The following is a 22,248-nucleotide window of genomic DNA, read 5'->3' as shown; positions in this document are numbered from 1 at the left end:
CTTAGTTTGCGCCAAGCTGACTCTGAAGGAGATCATTCCCTGGTAACTAGTCATCAGTTTACCAGAAGAGAAGCTGCTTTTATTTCCTGTTAATGTTAAAAGAAAAAAAGGGAGGTGAAAACAACACCTCTGGTTGTTCCTGTTAAAAGTGCAAAAGAAAATGTCAAGCCAGCAACTTGCCACAATCCTCCCATAAGTGAGGACAGCTCTTTCTATTGAGTCATGGTGCAGAGAGCTTCTCTGAGTTACCGTTTCCTGTCACAGTGGTGATTTGAATCTCAAGACTCTTGGTGTGTTTGGTTTCCCTGTGTCAGACAGAGATGGCTCAGGTCTTCTAACCTGCCGCACCGCATTAGCAACAGCTCTGCTGCAGCAGCAGCTGCTGAGGATGGAGAGCTCCTGAAACTGGCGGCTCCATGTCGGCTCACATCTGCACAGCGACGCTGTTTCCACTCATATGTTCAGCGCTTCTCTCAGCTGTGAGCGTCTCCTCCTCACAGAAGCGTTACTCGACCCCCCCCCCCCCCCCCCCGGGACTGCATGTCAATCCGTTTTAACCCGAATTGTGGCGAACCTGATGCTGCCCAATGAGAACGCTAATAATGACTACAACGACCATAATATGTTAATGGCTGAAAAGCTATCAGAGCCATTATTAGGTTAGGAACGCTCTGATCTCATACAGATTTCGACACCATTAGCCGCAACTTAACATGACAGACGCCGCGTTAACAATAAAACCCAGCTTTGAACGCAGCTGAGCTCATTTCTGTTATTTATACATGTTTAAATAACCTAAATAACACTTGTGGTGAGAGAAAGGGATAAATATTGAACCCTACCTTTGACAGAAACCTTCTCTTCCTTCTCGGATGGGGGTGAAGACCCTCTGGACTGCTCTCATACAGCTACCATGCGCTGCAACTAAACCCCGCCCACTCACCCTAAATGCCTTCTTATTGGCCACTCAAAGCACAACTGCAGACAATCCGGAGCGCGTGATTGGTTGTAGTGAGCTGCCAGTCTTTTTGGATTCCTCTTCCCGCGCCCTGAATAGCTTTCCTTCATACGCTACATTATACAGCCTATATTTAGGCATTAAACAAGCAAGTAAAAACAAGTCAAAGTGACCTCCACCAGCAATACACCGCAAGGCATGACAAACCGCGTCTTCACACTTATGCTTTTAATGTCAGGTTGCACAATGAGAGCCGTCAAGAACAAGAGGAAGCTATTTAGATTATAAACCAAACAGGGAAATGCAGTTAAATCCTATGGAAGTCATTTGTGGCAACTAGCCAGTGATAAATTCCTCTTTATTTGCAGCCATGACTTTATCTCATGCAAAGGAAGCAATATTGTGAGATTTAACTAGGTGCCAGTTTCTCCAGTGGTGATGGAACATGGCTGCAGTTAGTCTTTCAGAATAAGAGGAGCTTTGACTTGAGCTGCAACTTCAGCCCCCATCAGCTCTTCTACGATCGTCAGGGCAAACTCAAAACTGGTTCCTGGCCCACGGCTGGTGATGTAATGCCCATCCTTTTGCACTCGAGCCTCTGAATATTTATAGTGATCTAAAAAAGACAAAGAACAATAAGATTAACATGATGGCAGTGTACGCCTAGAGCAAAGAGCCACAGCTAAGAGATACACAGACTGACGATTTGCCTTTTTTTTTTCCACCACTGCACTTAGTTCTAGTATATTCTGTCGAATTCCTGCATCATCCATCACCTCAGAGTGCTGTGCACTGCACTCCAACTGCAGAATGACATGATTCTTTACAAGAAAATGAGAGCTAGTACAGCACCATCTGCTGCTCTTTACAGATACTTACAGTTGCACCTGCAGAGATGCATTTGAGAGCTAAAGTGTTTTGCAAAAGTATTCATACCCTTAATATATATCACCATCTTAAATGACCACACAAACCAATACATGACATGAAAGTTTGACAGATTGCATTTGTGTTCAGATCCCTGTGTAAATATAGTTCAGTATAATTGCATTGCATTTTGTGTATGTTTACAGCAGCTTTCATACACTCCTACTGAGGTTAAGCTATTTTTCAAAGACAAAATAACAAACTTGCTAGATGTCACAATGCATCTCATTATTCAAACAAACAAAAAAAAAAAGTTGGATTATTTTATGCATCGATTCTTCTTTATTGAAACGTTTCACATCTTCTCCAAGAATGACTACTGGTCTGGTTCTGGGTTTTGGTTTTGGTTCCTGCTTTTCACAAAATTGCTGCCTCTTTGGGTTTGTTGTGTGCTTTGAGGCAAGCCAACTTAGGCTAACCTGAAAAGCCATGTCCTGCATACATCTTTGCCTGCCGGTCCTTGAAGCTCTGACTCCAGCTGCGATCTCTGAACCACCCAAACATTTTTGAATGGGCTTTGCTTCTCCTTTCCAGGGTGACATTATCCCTGTTGCTTGTACCCCCCAATCACATCTTTTGCCTTCCTTCACCTCTGTCAAAGCGCTTGGGCACAGACCTCTGCAAACAGCCAGCTCCTTTACAAATGACTGTGCAAGGTGTCAATGGTCGTCTTTTGGACAACTAAGTTTATATGTTTCCACATGATTGTGTAGCCCACAGAACTACTGCAGCTATGTTTCCATTGACCATCTATTTGTGCAAAATGTAATTAGGAAAAGAAATTTGCTTCAGTGTGGTGGTTTATTTGCAAAGAAAATATTTTTTTCTCATCACACGAGTCACATGATCTGCAACTGAACCTTAGTATCTTGTAAAGTAAAAGTAAACTTGTAACAAGATTAAGAAGAAGCTCATTAGAGCAGGGGGGGCAAAATATGGTGTATCTCATGTGTTTATATCCACAGCTGCCATATATTCAGACTTACTGCATGAACTAACGTACCCACAGAGGTGGGCAGAGTACCCAAAAACTGTAATCAAGTAAGAGTAGCAGTACCTCAACATTTTTTTACTTGACTAAAAGTAAAAAAGTATTAGATAAAACGGGTTTTTGAGTATTAAGTAACTGTTAATGTTTAGAGATTATGCAGACAGGGTTGTGCTTCAGTGATGCAGCACTTAGCACGAAAGACCCATTTCCTGCCAGCCCACCAAAAGAAAAAAAACAAAAAACAAGCCACTAGTGCTGTAAAAACCTTAAAAAAAAAAAAAATTATGTAGACAGAATTTTTAAATAAATGGATAATGAATATATGTGTCATGAATACAAAGGAACAATTTCATGAAGAGGAAATATTTTCACCAACTCCAGGGAGAGCGGTATATATGTTTGGACAGGGTAAAGAACTTCCTCTGACAATATTTACTGTATGTTTATCTGATGATGGAGGAGTTCAAGTTACTCACAGAAGACAGAGTAGCCGGAAGTTTTACTCAAGTAGGAGTAGCGGTAGTTTATAAGAATATTCCTCAAGTAAAAAGTACGCTACGGTTAAACTACTAAAAGTTTATTTTTTTTTATGTTACTCAAGTAAATGTAACTGAGTTAATGCGACTAGTTATTACACCGTTCTGTATATTCATGTGCAATTTTAAATGAATTTGTTATTAAATGGAAACACTGCAATTGCGAAACTTTGCATTTTAGAAATTAGCTGAATATCAACATAGTTTTGCACATTTTTGTAATTGAAACAAAGCTACTGAGAGAAAATTAAAAGGCTTTTGAAGACGTTCTGAGTTAAATAGATGATTAGAGTGTGGCAACAGGTGTCTTAATATTGAACTTGTTCACAATATTCCAATTATACTGACTTTAGGGTTTTGATCAGCTGTCAGTTATAATTATCTAAATTAAAATAAGCACTTGGAATATTTCATGCTGTGTTTAGTGAATGAATTTAATGTACAACTTTCACTTTATGATGGGAGATTAATCTACTTTTTCATGACCAGCACCTGTATATCCACAGAGCTGATGTGATCAGGGAAACGTTGCACTTCCTGAGATTTAATTTTAATATCAAGGAGGATTTTCTGTTTGTCTGTTAAATCTCAATAGAAAACTGTTAAGTTTTAAAATATTCACAGGGCCCGAAAGCCTTTGTAGGGGATTGCAGATAATAGAGATCTATAATGTTCTCACCTCCAGCCATCATCTTCTCCTTCATGCCAGGATGCGTGGTGACTGTGCTGCCGTAACCAATGCCATGAGCTAGGAGAGCGGTTGGACCTTAAAAAGGACAAAGCAGTTTAAGATCTTTTAGACACTGAAAATGAATGAGTGTCCAGTTCAGTGTCTAATGCGGAGAGATAAAAATACTAAAACTAAAACTGTATTCTGAAGTCTCATTTTATACTCAGGGAAACAATAACCAAATGGCACATATGCAGAATATCCAATATCATTGTGTCCTAAAGTTGTCCTCAACCTTAGCTATGTTACTAAGAATACACCTATACAGTATACAGTTTCAGCACCTCTCTAAAGACTCTGCAACACACTGGAGAGGGAGGGAAGTAAGAAAAGGAGAGGCTGAGGACAATGACTTCTGCTGCATTAACTTTGCTAATGCCCTATCGCTGCTCTGAGCTCATCCAAAAACTGGTAATAAATAGAAAGTTATTGATCATGCTGCTTTGGCTGCTTTCCCGTGTGTTCTCAAGATTCTGCTTTCCACACTGCCAGAACAGCAGACCGCCAGTTAAATCCAAGCTACTCCTGTTACGAGTCGCCACCCAGAGGACGCCAGTCTGGATGAAGAAGCAAACAGCAATGTAGATTCGCCTTACAAATGAGGTCAAGATAAAATTCTCATGTTGGTCTCATGACGGAGCCTCAGTGGTTCATTAAGGCGTGTGTTCCTGTGAGGATTTCAGTCAAATTTAGGACACCCTTCAATCCACTTTGCCGCAGCGGCCCCCTGTCCCTGTTTGAAACATCTTTCCAGTGTCCTTCCTCTGTCCATGAAAGCCGTCAGATAAGCTCTAAGTGCTTGTGGGTTTATTCAGCGACAAAAATCACATGTACAACCTCTCACTTGTGTTTTACAAGAAGAGAGGAAGCAAGAGAGGTCATCTAATGAAGAATCCCTAAATGCAGATGAATAAATCTCAGGTTATTCTCTTTCAATATATTTTGCTCTCCTAAATCTGCAGTGGAAACATCCGTTTCATGTTTTTTGCTTTTAGTGGCATAGGAGGCCGCTCTCATCATATTATTTCAATGTCTCTTCAGGTTTTCCTCCATGATTTCAGGCAGAAGGCTTTTTGAGTACTGTAGCCCATTTCTTCTGTCTGTTTCTATTTGTCTAAATGTAATTTTAAAGAGAAAATCACAGAAATTAAGAGTTTTAAAGTATGATCAAAAGAAATAACATAGCAAAAGATCAAAAACATATATAAAAATGACAAAAAATAATAGAAATTGCAGCACTTTGCAGTACTGAATTAGAAAGACCCTTACATTTGTTGGCTCATAAGAGTTTGCAAATACCTATGAAAATGCTTTGTGCTTTGAATCAAACCATGGTTTAAAAACTTTGTAAATGTGACACATTATCTGAAAAGTTGAACTAAAAAAACACGACAAAAAAAAAAAGAACTTTTTTTAATTTGAAAATCTCTTTCCTTCAACTACAGCTAATGTCAGCAGGAAGCTTTAGATGTGTTAGAATGATCTAATTATTATTAAAAGTTATGAGTCTGAAGAAGGATGGAAAAAAGAAAGCATCCAAAGGTTTCTCTATTGAGGACAACAATAGTCTGCACTTTTCTACACTAAGAACTAACATTGCATGACTGTCTTTTCTGCCCAAAGACAACTTCCAGGAATCATTTTTGGACACAAATGATCAAATCACATACACGTTTGAAAAAAATCTGGAACAGTCTGATGAAATCAACCTAAAAGTTTTTAGCTTTAATTCAAAATTGTAAGTTTGTCATAAAAATGCTGCATCATCCTGAGAACATAATACACAAAGTGAAACAAGGAGTTGGCAGTATCATGCTGTGGGGTAAATTTTTTCATTCCATTTTACCCAATACTTCATTTTGCCTTCTCCTCCCTAGCAGAGTCTTTCAAATAAAACATAAAAACAAGGTTTTGCAGCCATTTTCTTTTTGGTCTGATTTGTTTATAAAACCTGCCATGGTAATATGGGTGTGCAAACTTTGGGATCCTAGAACACAGTTCACAAATCATACACCAAATAGAACATGCTGTAAACTGCATGCATACAAATGTATGCAACCGATTCCAAAACAGTATACAAATTAAGACCAAATCAATTATCAGGCCTAAGGTCACGTCATATCTCATTTTCAACCTACAGACAGAGGTCGCCATCAGTAGTTAGCCCTGAATAATTAAAGCTTGTTTGTTTTCACGAGCTGTACCTGCACAGATGGCTGCAATCAGGCCTTTTCTGCCATCTTGCTCCTTTAACACCTCCTTCACAGCAGGAGACTGGAAAAAAGAAGGAAACAGATGCACAGTGAGTCATTTTCAGACCATGTGATGATAATGTGTATATGCTGACTATATTCTATTAAAACAGCACATTGGCAGTGATTTCGCACATGCAACAATCTGCAAATGCAGCATGCTTAAGCACAACCTAACCTTTATATAATTACGCTTCCTTTAAATACAGAGAGATACATTTTGAACAGACTAATCCTTCATAACGCAGAGACTGTGACTAAATAAATCTCAATGTGTTAGAAAGAACAGATGGGACTCCATACATCGACGGTACAATATTTGAATACTTTGGCAAACATTTCATTTTGTATTTAAAGAAAAAAGGCCCTGGTTTTATACCACAGTCTAAAGTTTGTCTATAAGGTTTACTTATTTAAAGAATTCCTCTGCTACCCCAACAGATGGTGGCAGAGCAGATCCAACTCTGCACAACTTGTTATATACTCTACAAGAACTGAGAAATTTGTTCTAGTTCTCGAGGTGGCAAAAAAAAAAAAAAAAAAGGTTTTTTTTTTGCCTTCGAGTATTCATGCTTCACGAAAAGCTCAGCTCCCAAACTCAAAGTCCTGTCCATGGCAGCTACACATGTAAAAGAAAACAACAGTAGCTCAAAGGCAGAGGAGACGTCTTTCGTACTGATGAGAGCAGAATGTTTCAGATGACTTCGATGCGTCAAAAAAAAAAGTTACCGGTACATTTTTTTTTCGATCAATCACACAACTGGTCAGGAACACGCTGTGAGAAATAAAATTCTACCCAGATGTGTCGAGAACAAGCAATGGAAACCCACAAGACAAGGCTGTGAGAACAAAACTATATCTTTTTGTTCTTAAGGATGTAAGAAAGAAAAAAAACTTTACTTCTCACAGAACAAGCTTTCTAGAAGATGTACATCTTGTTGCTGAAAACACTACAGGACCGTTGCTTCCTGAAGCAGTCTGCTTTGTAGACTGCTTCAGTTTCATCTCTTGCCTGTTGTCCAGGTGTACACCAAAGTATTGATTATGGCTGAATGACTTGCTAAAGATCAAAATTCTTATTATTTTTTAAACAATATTACAATGTCAATTATACGTTTTCCTTTGCAATAAGCACTGACCATGTAGATGTTTTTCATCTTCAAAGTGTTTCACTTTTTTCAATCTAGAAATAAATCAAAGTTTCTTAAATTAAGTATATTTACCCTTAATTTGAGTAGGTATTTAAAATGATTTGCTAATGGAATTAGTATTTTTACAATTGTGTTTTCCTATTTTAAATGTAAATTGTCTTGTTCCATTGGAAAAGAGTCTCTTGTTTGGATTAAAATGTTTTGCAGCAACTCTTTCTTCCCTACCATCCAGGTGCAGGACATCAGAGCTGGAGGACCAGGAAGGAACCCTGCTCTACAGAGCGTTATATAATTAAAGTTGGACAGTTACCAAAGAAGGAAAAGTGTGTTTGGATAGAGGTTAATGAACACCACCTGTAGCATACAGTAGAGTCAAAGTACAACACAACCAGATCATCCTTTGAGTCACTTTGTATCTTAAGAGAATTGAGTACATTTGCGATGCTGCTCACCTGTAATGATGGAATCATGTCTCCATTGAATTATTATAGAAATATCAGACTCATCCACCACAGAAACAGATTATAATGACGTCAATATTAGGAAACAACCTTAGAAAGGCAGTTTATGAAGTAGGTTTTTCAAGATGTATGTTATTTATGTTCTAATCTTCCTTTTCTATTTTTTTTTTGTTTATTATTATTTTTTTTTTTTTTACAGATTTTTACATTTAAACTGAGTCGATACTTGCTTTCAAATCCACTGGTGATCGCTGCTTATAGAGGAAGGGAAATTAATAAATTAAAGCATTATGGGTAATTTTGTTACCTCTGCCAGATTCTGGGCCCCTGGCATTCCTCCTGGTAGAAGCACCACATCATAAGGACCCTTGAAAAGAAACCAGCACATAAAACATTTTACAGCTTAAAACAGCAGCCATCGGCTAGCATCATTAATACATCTCAATAGGGGTCAGGACATAAATGAAAAGGTAGATAGTATTTTAGGTTTTAATGGCTTTTATAAATGGATATTAAATGAGAAGAAAAGGTCTTGCAGATTAAGGGTTTTAGATAGAGATTCAGCTTTTTATTTTTTTTTTTTCAAATAACAAACATTAATGTAGTTATAAGCTGACAAATTGAGATTTTACCTTAAAAAAACCAACACTATAAAGGAAATTATAGTGAAATGGGAGAGAGAGTGATATGGCTTTGAAAATTGGAAAAAACTCAGAAATACAACCCAGTGAGACCAATGACCTTTAGATATTAACCCGTTTTTCTTTGTGGGATAAATTTGAACCCATTAGATGACAAACTTCTGTAAACATCTTCCAACACCTGTTTGAAATCAGGCCTAAACTATAACCAAGTCATTTTAGTGCAAAAATATGTTTTTAACTAAACCCTTACATCAAGCATTGACTGTTTTCTTCCACTCCCCTCCTGTTGGTCATTGCTGTAACCATCTTCTCTTTCCCTGCATTAGAAAAGCATGATGGTGCCATAACCAAGAGTCCGTATGGGGATTCTTTGGGGATCAGGCTTATGTGCAGTGTTAGCTTTTCAACACATGCTGCATTTTGCATTAAGGCCAACATTTGTAATTTTTTGCAAGCTGCAAGCAAGACTGTGGTTACTTCTTTTAAGAAATGCTTGATTCTTTTTATATCAAAGAAAGGACAGATTTGCAAATTACATTACAAAAAAGTTCTCCGTCCAACTCCTCCTTCAGAGTATTTTAATGTTTTAATTGTAAATCATGTACATTTAATTGAAAGTCAATATCTTAGTAGGTTTACAGTTTTTCTATATTCTTTATTTTCAGATCAACCATTTAAATACTGTATTATAATCTCAAGATTCTTGCCAACACATTTCAGAGTCTTCATCGTCTGACATGGGAGTTGGCTCAGTTTCCTGGACGGGGCCGCTTTTTACAGCTACTTTTTGTATCTGTGCCTCTGTCTCCTTGAACCCCAGTCGGCCTCGGCAGATGGCCGCTCACACTGAACCTGGTTCTGCTGGAGGTTTCCTCCTGTTAAAAGGGAGTTTTTCCTCTCCACTATCGCTACAAACATGCTTAGTCTGAGGGATTGCATCCGAGTCAATGAGTCGATGCAATCAACTGATTTTCCTTGCATAGAAAACCTTGAATCAGTTTGACTGTATGATCTGGTGAACTGTTAAGTGCCTTGAGATGACATGTGTTGTGAATTGGCGCAATATAAATAAACTAAATTGAACTGAATTGTAACAGACCATTACACTGTTAGTTGTCAAGTTTATGTTCCACACTTCAAATGTGTACAACAGGCAGAAAAAGCTTTTTTAAACGCATTCAACAACTTCTTTGCACTTATATATCTGACTTAAAATTATCATCACTGTGAACACTTTCCATGTTTGTGATGCTTTCACTGACAGTGCCACTGTCAATCACAACAAAGACTCACTGTCTCATTTAAAAGAAGCAGAAGTGTTAGATTAGCAGCAACTGCATTTAGTTAAATGGGGATTAAGATAACCCAATGGGTTTGTTTGTTTATACTGAAAATCCAGGGCTGCCAACTTTTCACCAAACCTTGGGGTGAGATTTTGAAATAGCTTGGACAGGAAACCTTGTCAGGGTTAGATGAGGACAGGTGCAGCTATAGGTTGGAGGTTTTCAGAGGATTTAACTGAACCAAAGTGGCAAAATGTGGAATTTTTATAGCGCAGCAAATGTTAATGAGTTACAATAAGTGGTCTGTATGTTATGTGGAACTTTTTTCTCACAATATACATTATTTTCTACATTCTGGTGATTTTTACAGAACTGAAGTAAAGCAGAAAGGGCCCTACTAAAATACCTGCATCTTAAATATACTTTAAACCAAGAATTCCACAAGTTTGATCATAAATTTTCTCTGCAGTTCAAGTAAATTAAATAACAGGGAACTAACAAGCTGTTAATGGATTACTGGCACTGATACAGGAACCAGTGCAACTGAAACCTATTCAAACTATTAGGGGTGTAACGGTTCACAAAATCCACGGTTCGGTTCGGTTCACGGTTTTGTGGTCACGGTTTTTGGTTCGGTTCGGTATATGTTTATTGTTACACCGAAAAATAAAAAAAATTATAAAAATTATAAAATTAATGAATTTTTTTTTTATGAAAAAATCCCAAAAAAATTTATGAATTGCAATTATTTTTAATGATTCACGGAAACCATGGGTCATTTCCGCATGTTTTACTGCTTTGAATTTAATCATCTCGCGCATGCCCTCTACTATCTCCAAGGGACTCAGAGGGGAGCGGACGGGAGCCACAGTGGAGGCTGTAGGCCTTGCTTTGTGCAGGCGGTCTGGAGCGCAGCGGGGTGGAGCGGAGCAGTGCGCTGATGGAGTATGTGGGATTTCGGGGTTAGCATGACATGTTGGTCATGTTGCTGTTAGCATAAACAAAACGTGTTGCACAATGCTTGCACACTGCTGCACTTTTATCCACAACTTTCTTTCCGCCGTCATCGTAGGTCACTCTAAATGCAAAGTGGTCCCATACAGCAGACCTATAAAGTGCTGCTGGCGCGTCTTCCAACTCCTGTCAGGGTTTGAGGTTAAGGATTTTTACCACTTGCCCTTTGGGCAAGTGACTTTCTCATTTCATTTGCCCAGAAACAATTTTTTCTTGCCCAGTATAATGTTTGATAAATATAGTTCCTAATATTCATTATTGTATATATATATCAATGAAACATGTTTGTTTTTTAAACTTTTTTTGTAATTCAGTATTTTTTTATTTTACGGGTTCCTGGTGTGTATATGCATGCCTCAGATAATGAACTCAAGCCTACATTACCGTGTTAACTTGCCTTTCAATCCTTCCTGAACATTCTTTTCAAACTAAACTTTGCTTTAAACTGTTAAAAAGGTTAAAAACTTCAGATAAATCACAAGATAGAAGTCAATGTCAAAAATGAATAACTTATTTTAGAGTCACAGTATGTTTATACAAGATAATACTATTAATATAATGTGACTTTTCTAGAGTTATTTTATACAGGGTTTCCACAGTCTTACATAATTTCAGAATTCCCTGACTTTTAACTGACTCAGGATTAGTTTTCCCTGACAAAATAAATGCAGCAACAAGACAATAATAATAACATAACAGGTCACCAATTTAACATGTTTAGCTCTATAACATTTAAATGCACCTCTCCAATGTCTGAGAGAAAAAAAATTAATGAAAATTTTTTAATGTATGACAACTGTACAGGAGACTGCCATATGATAGCGCTTTCTAGCTTGTTTGTCGTTTTGGTAACTACATCAAAATTACCGCTAGGTTGACAAAAATCACGCCATCTGGCGGAAAATCTTGCGGCTTTTTCAAATCAAACGTCTTTTTCAAATCACGCGAGAATGTGTACAAAACAACAAAAATGGCGCCGGCTGGGTCGTTTTCAGCTAATGTCTGTGGTTTTAAAGTAATTTTGAGTGATAAATACTTTTTTTTTTGCGATCACTGCATTTGTCCGGCGGGTTTTCATAAACCATTCCATCCCTACAAACTACACTGTATGAATATATGGTAATAGGCTAAAGATTAAAAAGCTTCATTCATTAGGTTATTAGGTTTTCTTACAATTGACAAACGGGCTAAACAATTCAGGTTTTTCTAGGAGGCTGTAGATTTTATAAAATCTCACCAGGATAGGAGAAAGCACTTCTCTGGATGTTTCATTTGGAAGGTTTGATGGAAATTACGTTTTTAAACATATCAAATGGACCAAAATAAAGATAAATGAATATGATAAGTAATAATTAAAGAAGAACATCCCTGTGGTTTCTCCTCTGTGAATTCAGGATAACTGAGCTGTTCTGCACATCTTTTCTGGATGTGGTGGCCTTTTGATCTTTTGAAAAATAAAATGCAATGGTGCTTTTTCTTTTTGTGGACCTCCTATATGTGTTTGAGAGGCAAACCTAGAAGCTTTAAGAATTAAAATATTCCTGTTGGTTTAATTACTCCTAAATTAAAGATTACTAAACTAAACTGAGTTAAGTTTTAATATCCGTCATTTTTTAGTGTGAGAAATTTGGAATATGGAGTGAGCGGTGAAGACACTGAGATGGGTGAGTCTCACTCCCAATGGGTGAGAGTTGACAGTTCTGAAAATAATAAGATTGTTTAAATGCCCTTTACAAACGTGGACCTAAGCAAGTTTTTCTAACATGATAAAATGTAAATAGAAGGTAAGGGGCTGAGAATTGGACTGCTAAGTGGATGAAGAACAGACTCACCTGTTTGCTGGCTTCCTCCAGACTCGCATCAGGACAGATGACAACATTTCTGCTGCACTGGACTGGATCTTTTCCTGTCAGACCTGCAACAGTCACTGAGATCTACAGATATAAAGTCAGACTGATCACTACTGCAGACTGATGTCACATAAAAAGACCTTTAAAGTGAAAGCGAACTGAGGTTAACTGAGGTCGGACTCTGACATTTAACATGGCCCCTGTCTGACTGGCCTCCTTCTAAAGGTTATGGAAAACATCCAGTTAGTGAATTTAACAGCCCGAACAGCTAATTTAACGAGAATTTTCAGCACTCGAGCATTTATTATTGAAGCTTTTTGCTTTAGGTCTCTAATATTAACAGATAAGGCACGGGATATTATTTGACTCAGATAGACCAAAGTGGCCACTGCAAGGTTGCCTGTTACTTTATATCAGCAGGCTAACTAGCTAGCAGATAGCAGTGCAGTACAAACCCCGGCTCTGCGCATGACGTCCACAGGAATCACAGTTTCCATCTCTTCTGCACCTTTAGACAGAATCACCAAGGCTCTCTTTCCTGCCATGGTCAGTTTGGTGTTTCAACTCAAGCAAAGAGTCTCAAACTTCCAGCAGCTTCGTGCGGAGATGAGCGTTTGAAGGCAACATGGGTTGCCAGATCGCGTCCCTTAATCCCCCGATGAGGAAACAGTTCCAGCGCAGTGAACCACAAGGCTCTTTGTTTATAAAGATGTTGGAAAGTTCTGGATTTGTTTAAACATTCGGTTTAATACCGTGTTTTGTAACTGAGATGTGGTTGTCTGTGAAAATGCGTACAGGTTATCATTTTAGGCAATGCACCCAGAAAGTATGGAGGACCAATCCTGCCATAATTAAAAATAAATACATGCCAGGTATGGCAGGTCGGGGGGAAGCACAGAGGTATGGAGGACCAAGGGATGGAGGGGGGCGGTGGGGCACGGGGCCGCCTGCAGGTGGAGGGAAGAACTGTAAGCCAAGCGGTTGGAAGCATAGATATCCATAATAAAGGCTAGATGTCTCGTCCGCGCTGCTGGCCAATGGGGGTCGACGTCCGCACGTGGCGGCCATCTTACCACAGGCAGCTCGCTCATTCGTAGCATTGTGTTTCAATGGCGCATGTACTGAAATAACCATAACTTCCTCAATAGGGCTCGGGATCCACGTTGCATTGTGGGACGTCGCGGTCATATTGACGGCTACGCAAACGTAAACATAGCTCTGACACAACGTTGTTGTTGAAAGAAGAGACATAGAAGTAGAGAGAAAAAAGATGTTAAAATCCCGAAAAGGATCTGGAATTTACCGGGACACATTAAATAGAGAAGCCAGGGACCGGTATGTTAACAAAATCAGCATTATTAATCATTTGGATCCATATAAAGTTCCAAACAATGAGTGGAGCACCGATGAGTGAGCGCCTATACTTCAAAACAGTTCCGAAGCTACAAGTCCTTGGAGTCTCATATGCAGTTCATGAATGGATGGGTTCAGGAGCTGCAGATCATAAAGCCAGCAAACAGTGGGAACACAGTAATTCGTACGAAGGTAAGCTGTGATCAGACGGGCTCTGGAACCTGCTAGTTTAGCAACTGCTAACCGCTAATGCTAACAACCACTCACGCATGTAATGTACTTTTAACTAGCTGCTATGTGTTTCAAAGGTGTAGTTAGTAACGTTAACTGCCAACCCTCCGGGTTTCTCACGTATTTGAGCCTTTTCCCGCTGCCGTTTTTATTATTTTCCCGTAAAAGATCCCAACTTTGAAGGAAAGAAACAATGTAGGCTATAAAATAAAACCGTGCATCTTTAACTTACCAGAATGAAAATGCAGGGAACACACTCTCAATGACATTGGAATACTGTGGAAAGTTATGTTCGGTCGTCTTACAGCCGCGATCCAAGCTAGCCGACGACTCTTTATCTCTGTGACGCTTGGTCTCCATGGTTACGTCCATTCAGGAAAGCGGTGGAAAGTTAACCAATTTTCTATGTTTCCATGGCGATCATGCGTTGAGCTGTTACAGCCCACAATACAGCAACGGTTTACCATGGTTGAAATCAAGTTAAGGTGAAATTAATCAAATTAAAACACGGCTGAGAGGGAGTACAGTACCCGGTAGTCATAGGCAGTAGTCTGAGCCGCGGTAAAAGACGCATTCAACATGGCGGCGACGCGAAGTGCCTACGTCACGACGACCAAGCCCTATTGTCTAACTATTCTCAAACTGTTTGGTTTGTTAAAAAAAAGTCAGACATGTAGTTGTGATACTGCGCACTTAGGAATAATTATAACCATGGAATTTCATATGAAAAGAACACTGAATAGAACATACAAGTGCAATAAATATACACATGCACAAGGTATTTATGTTAAATCAATATATGCTATTAAAACTCAGTGTACAGAATGGCAACCATATATATATGGTCCCAGAAATATATATATATATATATATATATATATATATATATATATATATATATATATATATATATATATATATATATATATATATATAAATTGTATATATATATATATATAATATATATATATTATGGATTGTTATGGGAAGAAGCTATGTCTGGTCTACAAACAACATTCTGCAGGGAATGGTGTGGCCTTGAGAGAGAAACAGACTAAGTGAAAACTTTTATAGTGAGTAAATATGAATATTAATATATAAATAGAGAAAGATATAAATTTTCCCACAACAATACAATATATATATATAATATATATATATATATTGTATATATATAATATATATATATATATATATATTGTATATATATAATATATATATATATATATATTATTGTATATATATAAAATATATATATATAATATATATATATATATTGTATATATATAAAATATATATATATATAATATAAATAATATATATATATATATATATATATATATATACATATATATATATTGTATATAATATAAATAATATATATATATATATATTGTATATATATATATATAAACAAACCAAACTGTTTGTAAATCCGTCAAGAATTCAATGAGATAAGAGTATTTGTGTTTGTGCTGATCACTCACCTTACATTAAGTACCACAGAGCACACCAGAAAGCCTGCCTGTGGTAAGATGGCCGCCCGGTGATGCCGTTTGAGACTCCGCCGTAAGACATCTAGCCTTTATTATGGATATCTATGGTTGGAAGCATACCGTCACCGGGTCGGGTTCGTTCGGCTGGGTCAGGACCAGGAGCTAATGGCTCGGTTCGAATGCCCGGCCCGGTCAAGTCAGTGTTCCAGTCAGCAGCTACCCCCCACCCCCCCCCCAAAATAAGTTTCCTCCTTTGTAGAAACCCAAATCTGGTCACCCTTATGGAGAACCAATAAGGAGGACCAATCCTGCCATCATTAAAAATAAATACAGAAATAAGTATATAAATAAATGAGCAGAACTTGAGCCCGTAGGACACAGCCCTCCCATTTGCATAATGAGGCAGAAATGCATACAGAAATGTAAATACAACAGGCAGAAATAAATAGCATGGAGGAAATAAATAGGGTAAAAATAAATACAAAGAAAGAATAAAACAGACAAAAATATTACCACATACACATAAATAAATACTAAGTAATAAATAAATAAATAAAGTTCAAGATTATAATGCACAATAAATAAATAAGGTAATTATTACAAAGGCAAATAAACAAAGAAGCTGATTAAAAGATATATATATATATATATATATATATATGTCTCACTGTATAATTTAATTTCTACCTACATCTATTTGTTTATTGTATTTTTGAGTGGCGGTTAATTGTATGCTTATTTATTTTGGAGCATTTATTTATTTCTAAATTTATTTTTAATTATGGCAGGATTGGTCCTCCATAAGAAAGTGCATTTACAGAATATGTTACATTAAAATCCTTCTAAAAAGTGTGTGTGGTTTCATTTTTGCAAGGACTCATTAGCTTTAGAAAATTGATAGATTGATGTAATAGAATAAAATACATGTGGTTTACTTACTGCTCTTCTTTAAAGTAAATTAGTTTTTTTAACATGTCCATCTATAAAGTCACTATTAGGTGTTCATATGCAAAGCCCTGGATAATATTTATCTTTATATTAAGAAAATAATGAGGTAACAGTCTTTACCCAATTAACATTTTGAAGATATTCAACGTGAAGATCATCTGCAAAATTAAGTAGGCTATCCCAAAATGAATTACAATGTTATCTGTTGACAGGTGTTTTTTATGCATTCTCAGCTGTGTGATTTTTTTTTTTTTTTTTTTACAGTGGAAATCTGACTCTTATGTGAAAAACCTTGTTAGACTTGTAATAATTTCATATTTTAAGTACTTTCAGAAGTTTGAATTCTGAATGTGACCGGACCTCTCCTTTAAAACAAAGTGAGTTTGGTATTAATGAAGGCATGTATTCCACTAGCTTAAATAAATACTAACATAGGTGTAATATGTGTACCTGACATTTTTATCAGGCTCATTTTTTTTTTCTTTTAATTAAAGTTGACTCAAAAGTGTAACACAAGAAACAAAAACACAAAGAAAACAAAGCTCTATATTTGAGAAAGGTAATAATGCACAACAAGCATTTTGATCAATGTGCTGTTCACCAATTTTAATAAAAGTCAGTTAAACTGACTGCAAATTAAAGCAGGTGTTTTCAGTCACCTGTAATACACAATTTCTTCCAGTAGGTGGAGTTATTAGACTAAGGTTCTATGTGAAGTTTTAGGGGGGAAAAAATGCAGGCATTTTCTATATTTCAACCATCTTCAACTAAATTCAGTGAATACTTTGAACTTCAAAGTTTGAAGATAATAAACAGTTTCCTGTTTTAAACAAGAAACCATCAGGCTGTTTACTGTTCCTGTGAGTGAGTTCAAGAAACACGAACGAACTGAACCAGACCCACAAAGGCACTGCAGCAAATTTCTACAATTTAATTCACTTGAGCATTTACTGATACCCTTCATTTTATTATCAGAATGTACACAGAGTGGGAAGATGTTACAAAGTTGGAAACAAAAACGTACCCCAAGGTTAAGGTTTGTAGGCGACTGAAAACAAGTTCCAAAAAAGTAAAAAAAAAGAATCACCGGACTTTGTTTCCAAGTTTGAAGACATTTCGCTCCCATCCAGGAAGCTTTCTTAATTCAAAATATCTGGAGTAGCGTTGAGCTCCAGGCTTTTATAGAGTAGCCCAACAAAAGCCTTGTTATGGCTTAGAAAACATGCAAATTGAACTGAAAACAGGTCCAACCCTCTGTAATGGGGAGTCGTCAGGGTCCTTGTTGGCCTGGCTGACCAGGTGCGATGTTTTTACCACCTGCATGGTGGTGAGAATTAAGGTGATGTGTGGAAGGCATCTACTCTATCGTTGCATTATAGGTTTTCCAGAGCCTAAACCTGAGTCTGTTTAAGGTTGTTTTTTTCTCTTTTAACATAGATGGATTGCTTCACACCCCTTTCAAACCATCTGCCTTCTTTTTCCAAAATTTGAACATTCTGGTCCTGAAATGAGTGCCGTTTTTCCTTAAAGTGTAGCAGGACAGCAGAGTAGCCCACCTGTGTTGAGCCTGCGATTCAAAACAAGATTTGAAAAAGGACTGATCCAGAAACAGCTGGTTACTTTCCAACACATATCATTGTTATGAAAAAAAATATTCACCATGTTTTGTGTTAGAACAGACAAGTTCATAATAAAAACTATATTTTATTGTAAGAGTGATTTGGCAGTTATTATATCCAAAAATATATATGTGTAGTTAAACACAATCATCCACTATACCTACTTTTTTTTTTTTTTTACAAAAGTTACAAAAAAAAAAAAAAAAGGCTTTATGCTTGAGAATTGGTGAATATCCCCCACTTTGTTGCAGATTTCTGACAGGGATATTTGGAGATTTCTTTTTCCAACCCAATGGTTCAAAGTGGAAAAATAATATATTTTAACAGGCCCTCATGTTTTAAGCTGATTAATAATTTTTTATATATATATATAACTTTAGGTATGAGCAAATGTATGCTAGTACTTATTTTCTTGTTGCTATTTTCTAAATTATGAAGATGAATACATCTCTATCTTCTTAAATGGCATGCATTATTGTCCTTCCCATTTTGAAGAGAAGCAATTGTTTGTGTGATGTCATCCTTCAAACCAGGGAAATAAAAATACATAGATGACTTAACATAATCATTTTAAGAAATGTTTACTTTAAAAAAAAGAGTAGAAGTACATTTTAGGAATATAAATAACCATGAAGATTCTGTAATTATTTTTCCACAACAGTTTATCCTTATTGAACAAATCTTGTTAAATGCAAGCTTGTGAAGTTAAAGTTAGGAATTAATCACAGGGCTTTTTAAACATCAATAGAGCAGCATTTTTTAATGCATGTTTTATGTTGACAAGGCTCAGTTCAGCCTGCAGAATAAAAGCATCCTCATCTCTGAATTCCAGTGCACATTATTATTTCTGCTGTGTTCCCCTCTTGCTTTCACCGTCAGGCCTTGTTCTCTGCTCTTCTTTATCTGGACCCTCACAGAGGTTGGAGTAAAAACCTGAAGGGTTTCTGGAGTCAAACCTCAGGGGAAGACAAGAATACACTTTTTTTTTCTTAGTAAAAACAAAATCCTCCAACTGAAATGAGGGAATTCCACAAATTACTGATTGTCGCAGAGTAATCCTGTTACCATTGGGTGTCATATGAAACGGTGTAAACATGGAAATAAACAGCTAATGTGGATGTAGCTCACAAGTATAGCTTCTGTTCAGTTGAGATATAGAGCAGCAGCAGCAAGAAACAGCTTCAGATCATGGCTGAGAAAGAGTGTCACAAAAACTCGCAGCGTTTCTCCAGAAAATTTGCTTCTACAAGCAGGGATAAAAATTTTGTTGTATTTTGCATCAGTTCACCTCAGCTCATTTTTGCACAGCCCTTTTCTAACAAATTTTCTCCTCCCAGTGATCTAATGGCATCATTCAGGGTAACATTTCTGCTCTATGGAAACTGATGCATATTTTGGAGCACTTTATCTCCCCATCTGTGTGCAGGCCTTTATCTCCTGTCTGCTTCACACACTGTGCAGAGAATGAGTGACAAGCGTATAATCTTGATTGCATCTCGATGCTATTACCTTATGCTGCCAAGGAGCTCAGGTGACAGCTGGGAGAGAAAAGGTGACATTGAATTTTTACACACCTGTGCCTGCACTCTGACAGACACTAGATGGTGCCAGTAGAGAGAAAACGCATTGAGCAGAGAGTTTAAGAAAAACAAATACAAAAGTTTTGAAATGCAGAGTTTTCATATGTATGGGGCAAACACATGAAACAACACTGAAAATATTAAGGATGTAAGGGCAGAATGTCTCAGCAGTCATTTAACAATTAGGTTAAATTCTTTAGAATATCCAAATTTCTGCAAATCCAACCCATGACTAATTGTTTTCAGCCACAGCGGCTGTATTATAAATTAATGTGTTGTTTAGCTCATTGAGAATTTGTAACAACATGGGCCAGAATTGCCTCATAGTAGATTCAGGTTGCAATAATCTGCCCCCAACCCAAAAAAAAAAAAGAGGAAAAAGGAGGAGGAAGAGAGGGTGGCATTTATTTGAGGACCCTTCATCTTTCATTCTCTTGTGTCTCAGAGAGTATCAGTTAGTTTAGCTCTCAGCTTGCTTGCATTAGATGTCTTAATGCTGTACAGTGTGGCCTATCTTCAAACAGGAGCCCTGATAGCAAATGGCCCTGCAGCACTGCTTCAACCCCCCCACCCCCTGCAGCCTCAGCCATGGCCTGCTCCTCCGCACAGAGGGCAATAAAGACACAAGACGGATTAGTGTTGTGTGCCTAACAAAGTGGTTGCCAGAGAGTGAGAGGGCCGTGCCCATGGGTGCAACCATGGGCCCCGCTCTGTCGAGGTTCCCCCCTCCTCCCACCGCCTCACCTCCCCCAGCTCGGGCATCCCTAAGGTCCGTGCTCTCTCAGGGAGCTCTGCGGATGTGTGATAGACTCCGAGTGGGTGAATTCATGTTGATGCTAAGGAGGCAAGAGGACGCAGACAGATAATCCGCAGCTTAAGCAGCAGTATAGTTACTAGTTTCCCCCTTAAACAAGGGGACATGTGTGCAAACAGTTAATTCAATCACATGTTCATGCTCTCTCATTTTTTTCTCTGTGAAGACTTTCCCACTAAAAGTTCTTACCCTGACAAGAAGACACTTAAAACAGTTTATCCCACTCCTCCTGGTGTGCTACAAGTTTAAGACTGAGTCTTTCTGTGTTGATTCAACCCACCGCAAATCCAGAAGAAAACCCCCCTGAGCTCAGGCTGGCTAAAGGCCTTATGAATACCTCTCCCACTATAAACGGTGCGGTTATCCAAATGGAACACCATAAAATTGTACATGTGTGGTAAAAAGAAAGGGGTTTGGTCTCTGTGGTGTTGTCACATTAGATATGAGTGTTGCATGTGTCTTTGCAGTGGAGGAGCTCGTGTGAAGGTGCAGGAACCCCTTTTGCTTTGATAGGGACCCATGTACAGAACAGGACAGGTGAAGAAAACAGCTGCTTCCCCCCTTTTTCCCCTTAAAAAAAAACATAAGAAAAAACGCCACCATGAAAGATTAGGCCATGACTCACATATAACAGGGCAAGTTTTTCACACGGTAGCTGTCTAAGGCCACGTTACACATGTCCTATAGATGGGTTGCCTTTTTGCGTTGGGCAGTAATGAAATTTATGCTGGAGCCTGGAGAATATGCAGACATGTGGTGCCGATTAATACTCCCTTTCTCCTGCTTTCTGCCGGCAGCCTCTGCGGTGTATGGTGCGTTCCATCCTGTCTGCTGGGTTCCGGGTCCAACTCACTCCTTAAAGCCGCCATTTACTTCTGTCACGCCAGCCAGCAGCATGAACCGCTGAGCAGTGAAGACGGGCCAAGTTCTGTTAATACCTGGCTAAGTTTACATGTTCATTCACACTAGATTATGGGAGGGAAGCCCTGAGTTTCCAATCGTTTCAGCATGTCAGGACAAAGAAGAGCAAGGAATATTCAGGGTTTTGCTAAATCATTCATACCTGTAGAACATTTTCACATTTTGTCACTTTATAATCACAAACTTTAAAAAATATTGTTATAATTGTACATGTTTAACCAACTTAACAGAGAATTTTAAAGTTGATGCTTTTTTAAACATTGTTTAAATACATCATCATAGAAACTTCTTGCCTCAAGGTGAAGCATGTTGGTGGCAGCATTACTCTGATGTGTTCAGGATGATGTGCTGAGTTTGAAAGACATTATTTCGGAATCAAAATAAATGGACAATACCTATGGTGATGTGTAGAGTTTGACATAAAACAAATATTGCAAATCAACCTAAATACATTATCCAGACGGTGAGGTATGTTGGTAGTATGTGATA

At 37.8% G+C, this 22,248-nt stretch overlaps 1 protein-coding gene across 1 annotated transcript; it reads right to left on the bottom strand.

Moving 5' to 3' along the window:
- Positions 1 to 1,169: 1,169 nt before the first annotated feature.
- park7 (parkinson protein 7) lies at positions 1,170 to 13,502 on the bottom strand. The gene is made up of 6 exons (XM_038272463.1): positions 13,253 to 13,502; positions 12,780 to 12,881; positions 8,314 to 8,373; positions 6,347 to 6,416; positions 4,092 to 4,178; positions 1,170 to 1,574 (listed from the first exon to the last, which is right to left on the bottom strand). Exons 1-6 carry the CDS (start codon positions 13,340 to 13,342, stop codon positions 1,414 to 1,416), a joined length of 570 nt encoding a protein of 189 aa, XP_038128391.1. The 5' UTR covers positions 13,343 to 13,502; the 3' UTR covers positions 1,170 to 1,413.
- Positions 13,503 to 22,248: the final 8,746 nt, after the last annotated feature.

This window comes from Cyprinodon tularosa, unplaced genomic scaffold, assembly GCF_016077235.1.
Source record: "Cyprinodon tularosa strain WSP-4 unplaced genomic scaffold, ASM1607723v1 ctg830, whole genome shotgun sequence".
NCBI lineage: Eukaryota > Metazoa > Chordata > Actinopteri > Cyprinodontiformes > Cyprinodontidae > Cyprinodon > Cyprinodon tularosa.
Note: the sequence above shows the minus strand (reverse complement) of the source record. Positions and strands in the feature narration are given on the sequence as shown.